The sequence below is a fragment of the Mus caroli genome, chromosome 1, assembly GCF_900094665.2.
Source record: "Mus caroli chromosome 1, CAROLI_EIJ_v1.1, whole genome shotgun sequence".
NCBI lineage: Eukaryota > Metazoa > Chordata > Mammalia > Rodentia > Muridae > Mus > Mus caroli.
This window is the reverse complement of record NC_034570.1, coordinates 175208752-175226223: the sequence shown is the minus strand read 5'-3', so window position 1 is coordinate 175226223 and position 17472 is coordinate 175208752. Positions and strand designations below refer to the sequence as shown.

At 45.3% G+C, this 17472-nt stretch overlaps 2 protein-coding genes across 4 annotated transcripts in view; both read right to left on the bottom strand.

Annotated features, from left to right (window-relative positions):
- Eprs (glutamyl-prolyl-tRNA synthetase) overlaps window positions 1–1910 on the bottom strand; it is a 68610-nt gene extending 66700 nt beyond the window's left edge. For both annotated transcript variants that reach the window (XM_029476049.1, XM_021177243.2), the window contains exon 1: window positions 1712–1910. In XM_029476049.1, coding sequence (XP_029331909.1) covers window positions 1712–1757 — 46 coding nt within the window. In that variant the 5' untranslated portion in view covers window positions 1758–1910. The remainder of the gene's footprint in view (window positions 1–1711) is intronic.
- A 6547-nt stretch (window positions 1911–8457) lies between these two features.
- Window positions 8458–17472, bottom strand: part of Bpnt1 (3'(2'), 5'-bisphosphate nucleotidase 1) — a 25667-nt gene continuing 16652 nt past the window's right edge. Inside the window, exons 6-10 of one of the 2 annotated variants that reach the window (XM_021162654.2) lie at window positions 16571–16662; window positions 15518–15562; window positions 12971–13168; window positions 11278–11383; window positions 8458–9046 (exon numbers count right to left, since the gene is read on the bottom strand). In XM_021162654.2, coding sequence (XP_021018313.1) covers window positions 8898–9046; window positions 11278–11383; window positions 12971–13168; window positions 15518–15562; window positions 16571–16662 — 590 coding nt within the window. In that variant the 3' untranslated portion in view covers window positions 8458–8897. The remainder of the gene's footprint in view (window positions 9047–11277; window positions 11384–12970; window positions 13169–15517; window positions 15563–16570; window positions 16663–17472) is intronic. The other variant, XM_021162661.2, reaches the window with a different exon arrangement.

Genomic DNA, 17472 nt, shown 5'->3' with positions numbered 1-17472 from the left:
TGGATGCAGAAGCATCAAATAAGCTCTGTGTTCTTAAGTAGGATGGGGAAAGTTCTATGTGTGAGTTTGAAAGTATTTTAGCTTGCGCACACACACACACTCACAAAATGACATGTTAAAGCCATAAAATCCTCACAATGTGATTTTTTTTCTAAATATTTAATCCAATTTTATTACTTAAAAGAGAATATATATCTGATTTATAGGCAATAAAAAATTAAAATAAGAGGTGCAAGCAGAAAAATAATATACATTCTCTAACTGGCTTAGAGTTCAAAATGCAAACCAAATTTAAGACTGTTTTCCAGAATATCAGCAGAATTTGGTTCTGAGTTTTAAGGATACAGACTTCACGGTCCCCTGCAGTGATTTTCAAGGCAGTTTTTACAAAAACAAAAAACCTCACACACACACCCCATCCCTCCAGAAAACAAACAAACAAACAAACAAACAACAACAACAACAAAAAAACCCTATAGTTTAGCCATGCACTGAACAGCTAAAATGTGAAAAAAAACTCTTCCTGTAGTCTCACTAAATTCTGGCAACCAGCGCTGGAGAGGTTTCCTTCTTCCTTACAGAACAAATCAAGGAACCTCGACTGCACTCAGCAGCGAGGGCAGAACTCAGGCCTCCAGGATTAGCCACGAGGTCAGCATCATCTACCTAGTGCCGTTTCAAACTAAGAATCACAGCTACTTCTTTCAGGGCTCATGGATTTGTTGTGAGGTTAGCATACAGAGACTGGAACTAACATGCTAAAATGTTATCATTTTAAAACATTTCAAGTGATTACTACAGTCTATTTTTAGGGCTGGTGAGTGTGGCTCAATGGTCAAGTGCTTGCCTACAATGCAAAGCTCCCTGAGCTGTATCCCAGCGCATTAATACATAAGTAAATGTCTTTTCACTCCAATAGGCGCAGACTGCTGTCAAAGTTGAGGTTGCAAGAAATTTCATCAGCCCCACATGGCCAATTGTATTCAAGGGGCTGACTTTTTGAATATTAGAAAGTACTTCCGAGTCTACATGGTAAAATGATTTTTATGTTGTTTCCCAAAGTAATGAAAAGGCAGAAATCTTAAACTATATAGCAATAGCGTTAGCCACTTTGAAAAATCAATTTCGAGTGGAACGTAGGATGACGTTTACTCGAGCCTGGACTACGTCCACGGGGTGTGTAGTAAAACAGCCAGTAGCATCAGTCCGCAGCGTTCCTACGGCTTTCCGTAATTACAGCCTTCGACCACAAGCCAATGCAACCTCAGTAAAAATTCCAAGTGCTGACAGGAAAGTCTACCTTGCTCCCTTTAACTCGACAACCTAAGGGCAAGTGGGGCAAGTGAATTCAGATCTCCTGAGAGGTGGAGAAGGGGCGGGAGGTTCCTAGATCGCATTAAAAGGACGCGCCAGGCAGACAGTTGGGGTTTTAATTCCACTTCAAAAGCCGCTTGGGACCCTGGCAGAGTCGCATCCATGGTCTCGCGTCTCCCCGCGGGGCTCTGGTCCTGTCCCCCCATTCCCGGGACAGCGGGCCTCGGGAGACGGCGCCCCGAGCGGACAGAGGCCGGGGCCACGCGGGGCTGGGTTCCCCGCAGAGCAGAGCAGGCCCGTCCGTCCCGGGGCGTGAGGCTCGCTCGGCGTGACCGCCGCGGCACCGGCCCCGCACCCACGCGCTGATGCAACCCGCGCGGGTCGGCGGCGCCCTTACCCAGCGGAGGGTTTCCGGCGTTCACCGTGAGGCACAGCGCCGCCATCTCCCAGGAGCTGCGGTCTACTCGTCCGGCTGCCTTCCTGGCGGCGAGGGTTCAGGTGGAAGCAAGGAGATGCAACGTGTGCGCGCGACCGAAGGCACCGCAGCCCTGACTCCTCCCCACCGGCCGCCACCGCCGGGGTCGGTGCGCACGCTACGGTACGTCATAAATATGCGCCCGCCAAGGCAGCCTTCGCTCCGCCCCACTCCACGCGCCACGACTGCAGAGGTCAAGGCAGGCTACTCTGTGCGTCATCGCCGCGCGCCCACGACATTTCAGCCTCTCTTTCGTCCCCCGCCCGCGGATACTGACGTCTGGCGAACGCTTTTGAACGTAATCGCGGTGCGCCGGCTCCACCTTAACCGCACGCTCCAGTTGCCTCTTGGCAGCAGGACTGGGCACCCGTAAGGTGCCACTCCGCTGTGGAAAAGGAACAGCCATTAAGACCCATCGGAAAGTGAGGGAAGCAGGCGGACGATAGACTAGTCCATTCTGGGGCAGTGGCACATACACGCACAAAGTCGACGAGCTACACTGGGGATAGGGGAGCTTCCCTTTCTTCAGTTTTCTCTAAAAGGAAATATTTTCAGGATTATTTGGTGTGGTGCACGTCCCAGCATCTAGGAGGCAAGCTAGAAATACAGAAAACTATGGGGACAAAGAGAAAATGAACCTGCTTGCTGGGCCTCATGGCCCTGAGAATCAAGATTTCCAGATGTTACTATCTGTAGTGAAGCCTGCCAATATTGACAATGTTTGGGTTTTTGTTTATCTGTTTTAGAGAGAAGCATCTTCAAATGAGAGGGTTAATAATAATAATTCAGGCTCAGCCCGGTGTGGTGGCACACACCTTTAATCCCAGCACTCGGGAGGCAGAGGCAGGTGGATTTCTGAGTTCGAGGCCAGCCTGAACTACAAAGTGAGCTCCAGGACAGCCAGGGCTATACAGAGAAACCCTGTCTCGAAAAAACAACAACAATAATAATAATTCAGGCTCGAGGCCTACGCGTATGTGAGCTTAAGGATGGTCTGCGAACCTCACAACAGTTAACTTGTGTTCACAGTGGAAACAAAAGAACAATTCAGGAACAGCCCATGACCAAATTCCTTAATAACCTTTAAAAATAATAACGTCAGTGTTCTTGCTAAGACCATGAAGTGTAACTGTGGTATGCGTCCTCTTTGGAGCACCTGTCAACTCCCATGCTTAAATTAAAAAAAAAAAAAAAAATCACATAGTAAACTCCAACTCTGACTCATAGTGGCTACCTCTGAGGAGGTCTTCAGACTGCCAAAAGCAGTTATAGGCTTCGTCACCTGGTGATAACAGGATTAAGATCATCTTTGGCCTCATATAGAGTTCAAGGTCTTGTCTCAAAGAACTTAAAAAAAAGTATTATAAAAAATAATTATAAATAGTAATTGGTGCTAGGGATACATTCCAATGGTAGAGCACTTAGCATACATGGAAACAAGGAAATGAACAAACAAACTCCGAAGAGTCCTTTGTAAGCCAAGAGTGATAGCCTGTTATCCTAGCACTTGGTGTCTGAGGCAAAAGGGTTGCCGGGAGTTCCGTTCAAAGCCATCCTGAGTTGGAACAGAAAAGTTGGTGGTGGTTTGTTTTTTTTTTGGTTTTTTTTTTTTGTTTTGTTTTGTTTTTTTTTGTAAATAGAGTTCTTTAGTTATTTCAGGTCAATCCTTGTGATAGATAGATAGACAGATAGATAGATATGGAGATTCTGCCTCAGACGATCAAACCAACAAATAAGTATAGTAATGGTTAAAAGACTTACAAGGACTTCAAGAAAGACTTCAGGACTCAGTGTTTAGTATCTCAAGAGTAGAACACTTGCAAAGCCTTGGCTAGATTGCTCAGATGCAAAACCAAAAGCCCACTGCTGCCCTAATATTTGTCCTGTTTCCGGGTGTTCTAAGTAGGCATCTTTCAAGGGGTTTCTAATCCAAATTCTCTGGGATGCATGTGTTTGCCCAGGGCATTTTCCCAAAGTTCAAGATGCAGGTGAGATTTCAGAAGCAGTACATATGTACCCTTTCCTTCCAATAGCCTCAGGAATGTGTCAATGTTTTCGTGTAACTATAGGGTAGCTCTTTCTTTGGGTCCCTGCCTCTGAACCAGCATTTATACACAGCCGTGTTGCAGTCGGCAAGGTACTTCTTATTACAATGCAATGAAAGAAGGCACCAGCCAGTGCACTTAATGCCATTTTGTTTCTTCTCTGACTCAATCCCCTACCCCCAGTCATACTCTTCTCTAATTACCTTGGATTCCAGGAATGACAAGACCAGTCTATCAACATGTTTATGACAAGGGACCAAACTACTCCAAGCCTCAGTTCACCCCAGTACAGCCTGGAGCAAAAGCAGTCATCACACAGCAACAATGCCATATTCTCCCTGGCAACAGTAATGACTTTAGGAATTGCTCACAGAACCAGACTTGAGATCGTGATCAACTTGAGCACTGGTTTGACCCCGGTGGCTGCTTCATCAGTATTCACACCCCACTCTCTCCGCTGTTTCCCTGACCTATAAAGTCTCAACATTCCTTTTAGCCCTTTAAAGACTTTAGAAATTCTGACCAAAGACAGAGACTTATTAAATAAAATTACAGGATTTTATTATTTTGGACTGAGTTCCAGTACTAGATCCCGGTAGATCTGGCTGAAAGTACAAAGTCACTTCTTCTAAATTTCCCTGCCAGATATCAAAGGAACCAGTTTATCTGACCTAAGAGATCAGAAGTGGCTAACTGCCATATTTCCCACACAGGCCAGTTTGGATTTGTCTGGTCCTGAAGTTCTATATTTAATACTTACGAAAAGACATGTGAAACAAACGGATGTTAATTCGTTGCTTTCTTTTCTCTTGTTCATGCTCTCACCTTACAAACTGCTAGGATGTCGGACATGTGTAACACAAGCTTGCCTCCACAGATAGCCCAGGCTCACTGAGAACCTGAGATGCTGCCAACTCAGCCTGAGTGCTGTGAAGACAGACCATGCTCATCTTCATTTCATTCTAAACCATAAAGAAGTACTTAGCCCACCCCAACCTTATTTACAACACTTCTCATATACATTTTACTGTAGCTATAGTGGCTTGCTTTGTGTTTTCTTTCTCTTAAGAGATGTGCTTGCAATTCCCACATGAAACCTTAGCACAAAGCGTGGCTGAACTCCTGTCTTGTTGTTTGGACATCACTCCCTTAGGGGAAGTATACTTCCTAGAGGAAACTCCCTTCTAGCTTTCCCACTTCACTTGCCTTCTAGCATCTTCCAAATCAATTCATTCAACAGAACTTAACACAATTTGAAATAGCTTGCAAAGGAACAGACTTCTTGTGAGTGCTATGCCCACTACTGAGAACGGATGGCATCGGGTGTCTATGGAGTGGCTAACCTACAATGAATGCTGCATTAATATTTGTTGGGCACGCATAGTCTTCTGGGGAGACATGGAACGGTTGCGCATGGATGTGGTATATAAACAGTTCACGCGGGGCAAGGATGATCCCGGGACATGAAGCGTGTCATATACCACTAAGGAACCTCAAGATTATTCTAAAGCAAAAGCAAAGCTAAGCAGACTTTGAATATGGGAGAACTTGATTTTTAAAAAATTTCTTTTTATGAGTGTTTTTCCTGCATGGATGTCTGAGTGCCACATGTGTGCCTGGTACCTGCAGAAGCCAGAAGAGGGCATTTGATCCCCTGGACCTGGAGCTACACGCAGCTGGGAAGTGCCATGTAGTGCCTGAAATCAAACTCTGGTCGTCTGGAAGCACAGCCAGTGCTCTTTGCCGCTGAGCCATTACTCAGCCCCCAGACTTGACTTTTAACAAAGCCTCTGGAGGTAATGTGATGGGATGTCTGAAGACAGCTACAGTGTACTTACATATAATCAATAAATAAATCTTAAAAAAAAAATGGAGGTCTAGCTTGTCAGAGTTTTGTTGTATGTTTGAGGCAGGTTCTTACAACATAGCAAAAGAGGGCCTCAGTATTAGGATCCTCCTGCTTCAGCCTATGGTGTACCAAGATTGCAAATGTATACCACCATGCTAGGTTTAGAGTTTGAGCATTTTAATCCAAATACATATTTTGTGTTTATTGTTGTTAGTTTCAGACAGGATGATATTGTTGCCAGAGTTGATCTCACAGAATCTTCAGCACTCTAAGTCAAGCATAAGCTACTGAGATTTCATTGAGCTCTACATTTGTCCGTCTGGGCAAAGACCTTATGCGAAGTCATTTATTTGGAGGTATCAGATAATCTACTGAGAAAGTGGAAAGCCAGGAGTACAACCTCAGCCAACAGTGACATCTGAGGGAAGGAAGACAAGGAGAGAGCAAAATGACTGAGGGCAAGCAGCTAGAAGGGAGAGAAAGAAAATCAGGAGGAGTGTTACAGGAGTTACGAGAGGGAGTGGTCAAATCCTTCGAAGCCACAGATATGCCTTCCTGTTACTAGATCCTGATGGTCCTATAAAAAAGCCATGGATGTAATCCCAGTGAGCAATACAGTAATTATCCCAAGAACAGCATAAAATGTAATTACTTTTAATTTTTGTGTATGTATGCATGCCTGCATAAGTTATGTGTGACATGTGTGCAGGTGCTTTAAAGTGAGGGAGGGGTCAAACCCTCTGGAACTGGAGTCGCAGGAGATAGCAAACTGCCTGTTAATGTGTGCTGGCAGCCAAATCCAGATCGTCTCTAGAGCAACAGGGACTCTTAAGCACTGACCTATCTGTCCAGCCCCATCCCCTTTTTTTTAAAAGAACAGTGTCTCCCTGTATTACTTAGGCTAGTCTTGAACTCTTCATCCTCCTGTATCCATTTCCTAAGTTATTGCAATCATAGGCAAAGCCACATGCCCAACGTAGACTTTTTTTTTGGTTTAAAGATTTATTTATTTTATGTATATGAGTACACTGTCATTCTCTTCAGACACAACAGAAGAAGGCACCAGATCCTGTTGCAGATGGTTGTGAGCCACCATGTGGTTGTTGGGAATTGAACTCAGGACCTCTGGAAGAGCAGTCAGTGCTCTTAAACCTCTGAACTATCTCTCCAGCCCCAAAAGCAGCTTTCTTAAGCAGTTGTTTTGGAAACTGCTGCTCTAGTAATTAAACCCAGGGCCTTAAACATTCTGAGTGTGCATTCTACTTGCTTCATCCAAAGGAACAGACAGAGACCAAAACAGAAAAAAAAAAAAAAAAAAAGCCATGGGGGGGGGGGGGGGTAGGATATAGCTTAGTTGGTAGAACATTGGACTGGTATGTACAAAGCCCTGGATTCAATATCCACAACTGGAAAAAATGTGAAAAAAAAAAACATTAAACTAGGAGGGTGTATTAGGGCTTCTGTTAAGGATTAGAACAGTCAGAGGTCAGGGAGAATCAGGGTCAAACATGACGTCTACACTCATGAGCTCACAGCAGCTGAGGTTGCCTAAGACCCCACCAAAACCAAGATCAAGCCTGTTAACATTCCAGTTTGGCAGGGGAGGGGCATCTACCACCATCTCATGGCATACTGACATTGATGGCTTCTGTGGGAGTAAAAGCTAGCTTTCTTTAAGGGTGCAGCTTCTGGTAGGCCGACTACACTCAGTGGATGGCCACTTACCAGAGAACATGGACAGCAGAAACTAGACTTGGTCGTTACTTTAAGAAAAGGAAAAGAGGCTGGGAAGTGGTGAGAGGTGGAGTGGGTCTGGGAGAGGTTACAGGAGTGTGAACGTGGTTGTGGGAAGGAATGGCAATTATGAGCAGCACAGACCTTTGCCTGAATGAAATACCCAAAGATTTGTGAACATCACATTTAAAGAAGACTCTTGTGTTGCTGTGACAAGTGACAGAGGGAAAGATTTCAAGAAGGTTAGGGGTGGGGCTGCCAGGAGGGATGGTGGACAAAGCAGCTCACCTTACGGCAACCAGACAGCAGAAACAGAACCTGTGCCACTTGGCTTTCTCTGTCCCCTTTCATTCCATCCAGGCTCCAGCATAGGGGATGGTGCCGCCTACACTTACAGCTCAGCTCATCCTTCCTGGGAACCCTGTTTCCTGATGTAGGTAGGGCTTCTCAGTCTACTGAAGGTGACAATCAAGCTGATTGTACATTCTCTCAGGGGAAGGAATAAAGGCAATTACCCAGTTTTCCAATTATAGATTTTAATAACAAGAGAATAAATTAATCCTCACAGTATTTATAATTTTCAAATACTTTTGAAAAAATCTGATATATAATATGAAAAGATAGGACTATGTATTTTAGAGAAACTTTCCCCATAAATCAACATAAATAATATCATTATATGCATTCTTACTTGGAATCAGAAATTTAAAAAATTACTGGGAAAAAACAAAACAACTGAAATTCTGGAGTAACTTAAGACTCTGTGCCCTGAAGAAATCTGGTTTATCAGCAGGAATGTTGACTGCACAAATGACCTGGACAGTCATTTGAAACTAACCCTTTTTCATTTCTTCACTTAAAAATAGTAACATTTGAGCCAGGTGTGGTGGGGCAAGCCTTTAATCCCTGCACTAAGGAGGCAGAGGCAGGGGAATCTCTGAGTGCAAGGCCAACTTTGTCTACAGAGTGAGTTCCAGGACAGCTGGGGCTACACAGAGAAACCCTGTCTCAAAAAAACAAAAATAAAACAAAACCTGCAAACAAACAAAATGCCCAAACAACAAGAGGAAAAAAAAAAAAAAAAAACCCCAAAACAACTGGTCCTGTTAGCTAATTAGTAAAACTAAATTCCTTTTTTGTTTTCCTTCTCTGTGTTTAGGCTGTGTCTTGCTATGTAATGGAGGCTAGGCTCAAGCAATCCTCTGATTCAACCACTGGAGTAGCTATGACTACTGTAAGTGCCATCACACCTGGCTAATTTTTTTTTAGGCAGGAGAAATGACAATCGTATTATATACTTAAGTCTTAAGCGTGTTAGATGATGTGAAGAAAATTCCTTAATTCCATCTTCTATCCCTAACTACTAATAAATCACTGATCAATGATAAATGCAGGCGGAGCTCCAATTGTTCAATTAGTTAGTCAGTTCTAAGATGTGTTCCTTTGAACCAAGGCCTCTGGGTAAGTGAGTGAGACCCCTTTACGGAATGAGCGCACTTTTGACCGACTCTGGAACATGGCTTGCGTAGTACTCGTAGTTCCGCAGTGCAGCCAGGACTCCGGCAGAGTTCATGTGTTTCACCTCCTTGTTGTACTGCAGGGCATTCCCATGGATGTCTGTCAACTTCCCTGCAGAAGAACATCACACCGTCAGTGGACAGCTGGATCAGGATGTTTCGAGGGTGCTTCTTTGGGGGACAGGATGGAGAGAACTAAACCCCAGGGCTCACACTAAGCACAGGTTTTACTACTGAACTATGTCAGCCTTCTTTTTTTGTTTTTATTTCTGAGAAAAAGTCGAAGTTGTGCAGGCTTGACTTAAGATCTCACTGTACGCTCATTCTAACGCCCTGGCTGACTTGGAACTTACTAGGGAGGTTACTCCTGAACTTGCAGTGATCTTGCTTGTACCTCAGGAATTCTAGATCACAGGCCTATTCCACCCCAATATCCTCATGATTTCCCCAGTCTCTGGAAGTAGAGATTGAAGCCAGTTCCTGTGGTACACCAAATGTGAGCCCTACCACTGAGCCCGGTGCTCTCAAGTCTGTATGTCTTTCTTATTTTATTTTAAATTAATTTATTACTAGTGATGGTGGTACAGGCCTTTAACCCCAGCACATGGAAGGCAGAGGCAGGAGGAACTCTGAGTTTGAGGCCTGGCTGGTCTACAGAGTGAGTTCCAGGACAGCCAGGGCTACACAGAGAAACCCTGTCTTAAAAAAACAAAATAAGCCAACCAACCAACCAACCAACCCCCCCAAACAAACAAACAAACAAACAAAATAGATTTCTTTCTTAGAGTTAGAGTTAGGAAAAAATGAAGATTTATTTTATGTATTTAGGGTTTTCCCTGCACATGTGTATTGTGGAACACATGAGTGCCAAGGGCCCTTAGAAGTCAGATGAGAGCACCAGATCCACTGGGACTGGAGTTACAGATGGCTGTGAGCCACTATGTGGATGCTAGGGTCTCAACCTGAGTCCTCTGTAAGAACAGTTACTCTCTTAACTACTGAGCCATCTCTCCAGCCACACAGTTAAATTTCTTGGTATCAACTTCTCTTATTATAAAGGTGTACTTTCCAGAACGTTTTCTGTATATCTGTTGTCTGTCTGTCTGTCCTAATCAGGGTTACTACTGTTTATGACAAAAAAAGAAAACCAAGTGCAAGTTGGGGAGGGAAGGGTTTGTCTGGCTTATTTATCCTCAACCACAGTTCACTGAAAAAAGACAAGGTGGGAACTCAAACAGAGCAGAAATCTCTGGAGGCAGGAGCTGATACAGAGGCAATGGAGGATGCTGCTTGTTAGCTTGCTCAGCCTCCTTATAGAACCCAGGACCACCAGCAAGGGTGGAGCTACCCACCATGGGCCCTCTCCCATCACTAATTAAGAAAATGCCCTACAGGCTTGCTTATAGCCCAACCTTATGGAGGCATTTTCTCCACTGAGATTCCCTTCTCTCAGATGACTTCAGCTTGTGTGACGATAACACAGACCTTGGGCCTCACCCATGCTGGCCAGGAGCTGACCTCTGAGCTGTTACCCGAGCCCATCATCTGTTTTCTAATTTTTAAAGTTGTCTTTTTAAAATCAATCTCTCTCTATCTCTCTCTATCCCTCCTTTTCTCCCCTGTGCCAGCAAAAGTTAGACGAGGGCATCTCAAAGCTAGCGTTACAGGTTACTGTAAATTACTAGACAGGAGACAGCTGGGAACTGAATTCATGTTCTTTGGAAAGTGCTCTGAATTTCTGAGCCTGGATTTCACAATGAGCTCCAGGGCAGCCAGGCACAAAGTGAAACCTTGTCTTAATAAAACAAACAACAAAATAAGAATTAAAATAACCTGGCTGGTGAGATGGCTCAGTAGTTAAGAGCACTGACTGCTCTTCCAGAAGTCCTGAGTTCAAATCCCAGCAACCACATGGCTCACAACCACCCTCAGATCTGAAGACAGCTACAGTGTACTTACACATAATAAACAAAATCTTTTTAAAAAATTAAAATAACCGTGTGAATATGAAAATCCGCTCTTCCCAAACAATATAAACTAAAGGAAATTATGTTAGTTGAAAATGACGTTCGTGGGCTATTCTCTCAGAGCATGTGGGCTTGATTCTCAATAACCACATGGGCTTACAACTGTCGGTGACTCAAGTTCTAGGTGATCTAACACCCTCTTCTAGCCAAGAGCACCAGGCAGGCATGTGGTACACATATATGTGCATGTGTGTCTACATGTACAGATATACATGCAGAGAAAACACCCATCCACATAAAATGACAAAAAAAACAGTGCGGAAACAGTGCCTGAGTAAAAACAAAAGCCACCTTCTCCAAGATCACATGGACTGACCTCCCACAGCATGCAAGATAACTTCCGGGGCACAAGTGTCCCACTTCTTACACCCAGGACTTGCAAACACATAAGCAGAAGCTTTGCCTTCGATCAGCTGGATAATCTGTAAGGTAAAAATATCAGTTACCCCACCATGTGACGGCTGAGCGGCCCGAAAGAAAAACTGCTCGTGCCTATTAAAGACATTTCATCAATCCCTGTTAGACTTAGATCAAAGCCCTGAACAGGTTAAATGATACCAGTAATACAAAGAAATAAAACAAGTGCATAATAGTACACGGTATCTACAGGGGAGGAAACACAATCAAGTAAGCCACAATCCATAGCCCAAGTGAGATCAAGCTTTCTCACTCACGTGGGCTTTCTTAAGGACACAAATACTCGCTATTGGACAAGTGCTTCTTTTACATTTCTAAAAGCCACTGACCAATGTGTAGTGATAGAGAAATGTTCAACAGCAGCACAGTGGGCAAGTCCGACGAGCCCCTGCAGGGGCTTTGGACCCTGATCCACTGCTCCTCCCATCTCACTTATGAGTCATTACTACTGACTGCTATTATTTGGTTTCTTTGAGACAGAGGCTCCTGTAGCCCATGCTGGGTCTCAAACTTGATTTCTAGCCGAGGATGACCTAGAGTTCCTGTTTCTCCTGTCCCCATCTCCCCAGCGTTAGGGCTGCAGGCACGCAGCACCACACTTGGCTGCTTTTTGCATCTAACTGCCTACTGGTATCTGTGAAGAGCTGGACCATTTTGGAGGAGGCTATACTAGTACTCTGGGAAGATGACAAGTCTCAACTGTCCACTTAGGGAGGTAATAGGAGAGGTACTGGGCCAGGGTGGTGGGGTGTACAGAAGGAAGGAGACTCAGTATCTGGCCGGTACAATTATGGAAATGGAGGTGTCACTCAAGCAGCACGTGGAGTGCCAGTGGAAGAAGGGTGACAGCTCCATCTGGTCGAGATGAGTGTGAAGGGCTGAGTGGTATCCCCAGGATGACATCATGACACCAGGGTACAATGAGAGAAGGAGATCAAGGGTGTAGTAGGTTGAACTGTGTTCCATTTCATGATACTCTGAGCAGGCTGGAAGCCTGGCTGAAGAATGGGGGAGGAGCAGAAAAGGCAGAGGCAGGCCCATGCTCAGAGTCTATAGAAGGACGGTCTACAGAGAATCCAGGAGGGCTCTCGGCCACTCAGCTCCTTGGCAAGCAACGTGCTGTTCTCTCATCTAAACGAGACTGAGCCTTAAACTCTTTCTTTTTCTTTTTTATGTTGGGTTCCAACCCAGTGTCTTGTCCGTACTAAATTCGTGTTGTACAACTGAGACATAACTTCAGCCCCTTCCTTACATTTCTGTAATCTTGAATGAGATGCCGGTAGCAAACTCTGTAATATGTAGCCTCTTTCCCACTTTTACTTTACTTCCTCTGTGTGTGTGCTGGAGCTTAAACTCAGGGACTCAAACCTGCCACAATGCTTTGTTTGCAGCTCTTTTTGTAGCTCTTCTTTGAGACAGTGACACTAAGTTGCCCAGGCAGGCTCGAACCTTTGGTCCTCCTGCTTTGGCTTCCTGAGGAGCTGCGGTGACAGGCCTGTGCCACCAGGCTCAGTGTACTTCACCTTTTTATAAGCTCGGCATTTCATTCAATGACAGCATACTTCAGAGCCAATGGCACTTCTTCTCTGTACCTTGTTTCCTGCTCCTCCCACTCGCAGCACGGTGTCGGGGTTCATGGCCGAAATGCAGTCCGTGACCAGCTTGTTGCTATGGGATCTGGTGGTTGTGATAATGTGCTTCCCGGCAGGGGCTTCCTTCAGCTGAAACCCAAAAGCACCCAAACCCAGAACTCCCCAGATGGTCCTGCCCAGCACCGCGTCGGGTCCTGCCTGTGTGAAATGACAACAAGGCTCAGTCACTGGGGAAAGCTGTCAGCCACAAAGAACAGTCAGCCAGCTAGACTTAGCTGAAGTTACCAAGTTGAAATATAGGACTTATTTTTTAGTTTCAATCGTTAAAAATACACAACTGTATAAAATATAAGGGCAGTAGATAGACAAAATAATTTGTCCTGACAATACTCTGATTTTCCTCATTACTACTTTGGTTAACAGTTTTAAAGAACTCCTCAGGAAAGTGACCTTCATAATTCAGTTGCTGTTTGTTTTGGAGTTACCCACTGATCTGTCTGTTGAACTGAACATGGCCACTTTTAAAAATACCAATGTTCCAGGAAATGGAACTATGTACTGATCCCTACTTTCATTATTCAAGGAACACTAGGACCTGTGTTACCTAAGGAAGGCTGCACTTTGCTGAAGGCCTTGGTCAGTGGTGATGGGGCTAAGGCTTTAATGATAACTGCTCTCATAGAACGACACTGACAATACAATCTTAGAACCTGTGTTCTCCACTATGCAGCTCAAAGACCTTTCAACCACATCGCTAAATAAATATTTCATTTAGAAAACATAGTCTACTGTTTTGTAAAATTGATGCTAACACAACAAACTCAACCCAGAATCATCTTGGCCTGGGTGGTGCACAGTGAGGACAGGCTTGGGGCTCACCTGACATGAATGTGTTAGAACCACACTAAGTTCTAAGTTCTTTATGCATGCATTAGTTCATCTGATCCTCAAAGCAACCCAGAAGTAGATGCCATTATCCCTAACAATGAGACTTAGAGTCAGTTAATAAACTGACTGAGGAGCCTAGGAAGCCCCTGTCAACATCCAGCTCATCTGTTCCGTTTTATTTCTGGAGTCATGGTCTCACTATGCAGCCATGGCTGACCTAGAACCAACAGAGTCCAACACTCATACACATAAATTAAAGACCAGTCTTAGGCCTCTAATTTATGTGTATGACTACATGTACTTTTGTGCACCATATGTGCCGCAAACTCAAGTTCTAGATGGCTGTGAGCAGCCATGTGGGTGCTGGTAACTCAACCTGAGTCCTTTGCAAGAACAGCAAGTGCTCCCAACTGCTGAGCCATCTCTGCAGCTCTGTAAAGCTCTTCTGCTTTTGACCTGCATTGTTTGAGAGATGAGGGTCTCACTACATTGCCCTGGATGGCCTTGAAATGATTCTCCTGCCTCCACCTCCCAAGTAGGTAGGACCACAGGTTAGTGCCACTGTGCTGATCAAAACAGACACAGGGCACCCAGAGCCAACTTGTCCAAATGTTTTCAAAGTCCTTTGTCCTAGGGAAGTGCACTGATGCTTGCAGGGTGAAGCAGGTTTATGCTACAGGCTGTGTGCCCTGGGAAACAGAGTCTGGGGCAGGAGGATGGCTGGCAAGGAATGCATATGGGATCAGCACCTACAGAAGGCAACAGTGTGGGCAGAGGGGACATGGGCTGCAGTGAGCTAGGTGACAGCTCCTGCTGTGACCATGAGGACACCAGAGCTCAGGTAGGTAGCTCTCTGTGTGGGCCCAAGTCAGAAGGAAATGCCAGGCTTTTATACATCTGCACTTCTAGTTATGGGAAGCAGACTGGAATGGGAAGGCTCCTCATGGGGAGGCAATGTCTGAGAAGGCTGACTACTGACTGTGCCTCCTGCACTGGGGCGACAGAGGAACCCAAACCAACGATTCGCTGCTCGGCATGCCAGTGTGCTTCCTCTCTTCCCTCCAGACTATACAGTAAACCTGGAGTCTGGAAAGTTCCCACGCGCTGCATGGTAGTTCTAGACACTCGTGAGGCTTTAATCAACATGTAGGAGGTAGAAGCAGGAGAATTCTGAGATGAAGCCAGTCTGGGCAGGCAGTACTCGACCGTGCTGAGCCACACTCCCAGCCTTCTTTTACATTTACTTTGTGATGGTCTCACTTAGTTGATGGCTGGTCTTGAGCTCATTCTGTTGCCCAGGACTCCCCTGAACTTACAATGCTCTGGCCCCACTAGTATCCTTTTCTTTAATATGTACAGCTATGTGGTGAGTATTACAGGAGCTGACACATGCCAATCACAGCGAGTGCCTGATAAACTACAGCTATGCTGATGACTATGCATCACCAGCCTTAGAAACCAGCAGCAGCCAGCGTTCCCCTTCTACTTGTTGCAACACACGATAAGGAACACAGAGGGCAAAGAGGGTGAGCAAATACTGAGAGAAGGAAGAAGATGCCCAGAGCAGAAGGAAATGAGCTGGCTCCCAGGACAGCCCGGGTGCCGCAGCGCCTGCCTCTTCCTTCCCTGGACCTGGCGCCCACGCTAGCTGGGCCTCACCTGGGCTTCATTCCCGTGCTCTCTGAGCTTCTCCTTTTCATTGTTCTGTGGAAAACGAATACAGATTTTCTAGTCTCGGACATAAGGGATGAAAACATTAACAATTCCTAAGTACTTACGTCTCTAGTATAGATGGAAGGGACCATGCATACCTTTCCCTATGAATTAAATACACTTCGTTTAAGGACTGTTAAAATTACAAACCTGCACCCAAGTGTACTATTGTGCAGACAGCAGAGAACACTATAAGGATTAACACTTGAGCACTTCAGTCTGACTCGCCTAACAATGCAAAGCCACTCTGGGAAACCCCAGGAGATAAATCAAACTCCTAACCATATAAGCAGCAGCTAACTAAATAAAGTTAGTTACACCTAAACGACTATGAATCAGATATTCAGAAGTGATAGCCCCCACTCTGTTTAGTTTTCCAAAGTTCATCAACTTCCACACTAATATGAAAACTCTAAATATTTTATTCAATGATTTCTTTAAAATTCAATAATATATTTTTGCTCTGAAAGTTTACTCTTCTCTTGTTTCTAAGGGAGACAGTGTCTCTGAAGCACAGCAGAAAGTCAAAGCAGGCTGGAAGAAACAGGAAGAAGAAGAGGCGACAAGCCCCGCTGGCTGGCTGGCTGGCTGACTGGCCGGCGGCTTCAGGCACTGCGTGCTCTTACTTGGGAGGCAACATGGCTGGCTAGCGGCTCCTCCTTGCTGATGTGGTTTGCTTCTTCAAATGTGCGTCAAGAACTACCTGTAACCCCGGTGACCATGCTAATCAAGAACCAAATGGGTAATTTCAGAACTACTGCAATTGAATTATAAATATGTAACAGTTCAGTACACACAGTCTATTTGCCCCCATCTATATTCCTGGCCCCAATACCTTCAGAAAGCTCTAGCTTACATAGGTGAACAGCAGCCTGGGAATCAGCCTGTCCCCACGTGGCTGCTTGTGCAAACGGGCGAGATGACAATTGGACTGGATGGCGTTGGCCTCATCAGACCCTATAGTTATGTAGCTAACACTCGTGTGGTTGGCAGCAGTACCTGGTAGTTGTAATACGGCTGGTTGATGATGCCTGCGATGGCCTTTCCTTCATAAGCAATCCCAATGAGAACTGTCACATTGTCAAGAAGACCTATGAAGGGCACAAGTCAGTCACTCTCCCAGGTTCTTGTTTACCACCAGTACATCAAACAACAGCTGGTAGTCTCCCTCCCCCTCCCCCTCCTCCTCCATGTCATCATCATTATGATCATGATCATTGCATTTGGTTTTTTCAGGCAGTTTCCCTGTGTAGCCCTGGTTGTCTTGTAACTTGCTCTGTAAACCAGGCTGACCTCAAACTCAGAGATCCATCTGCCTCTGCCTCCCTAGTGTAGAGATGAAAGGTGTGTGCACCCCACCTCACTGCTAGTCATTTTTGCAGTCAGGGTAAGGGATTTGCAATGATTTACCCATGGACAACTCTACTTGAGGCAAATGCACCAGCTCTAAGAAAACTGTACAGGGACAGAAGTGGGGATTATGGCCACTAAACTGAAGAGATAACCACAACCACACTCCCCTTAGTAGTTTGCAGACCCATTAAAGCCACAGTGCCAAAGCCATTACTAGACTCCTCTTGCTCCTTCTGTCCCATCCAGTGCGCTCTGACCTGCAGGACCAGACTACTAACTGCCTAGTTCTTCCCCAGACTTACTTTCCAGCCTTGGGACGAGAGAGCAGCACATGGCACTGGATCACCCAGTAGTGATCTGTAGCACGTGACAGTGGTGATCTGTAGTGTGTGACAGTGGTGATCTGTGACACTAGTGATCTGTGACATGCGGGATTCCCCTACCCCAAGCCAGTGGTTAATCAAAGCTCTAGGGTGGACTTCCTGCTTCCCAAAGGGCTTTAGAGATGTTTTCAGCACACACAGAGTACATGCACCTCTCTCTCTCTC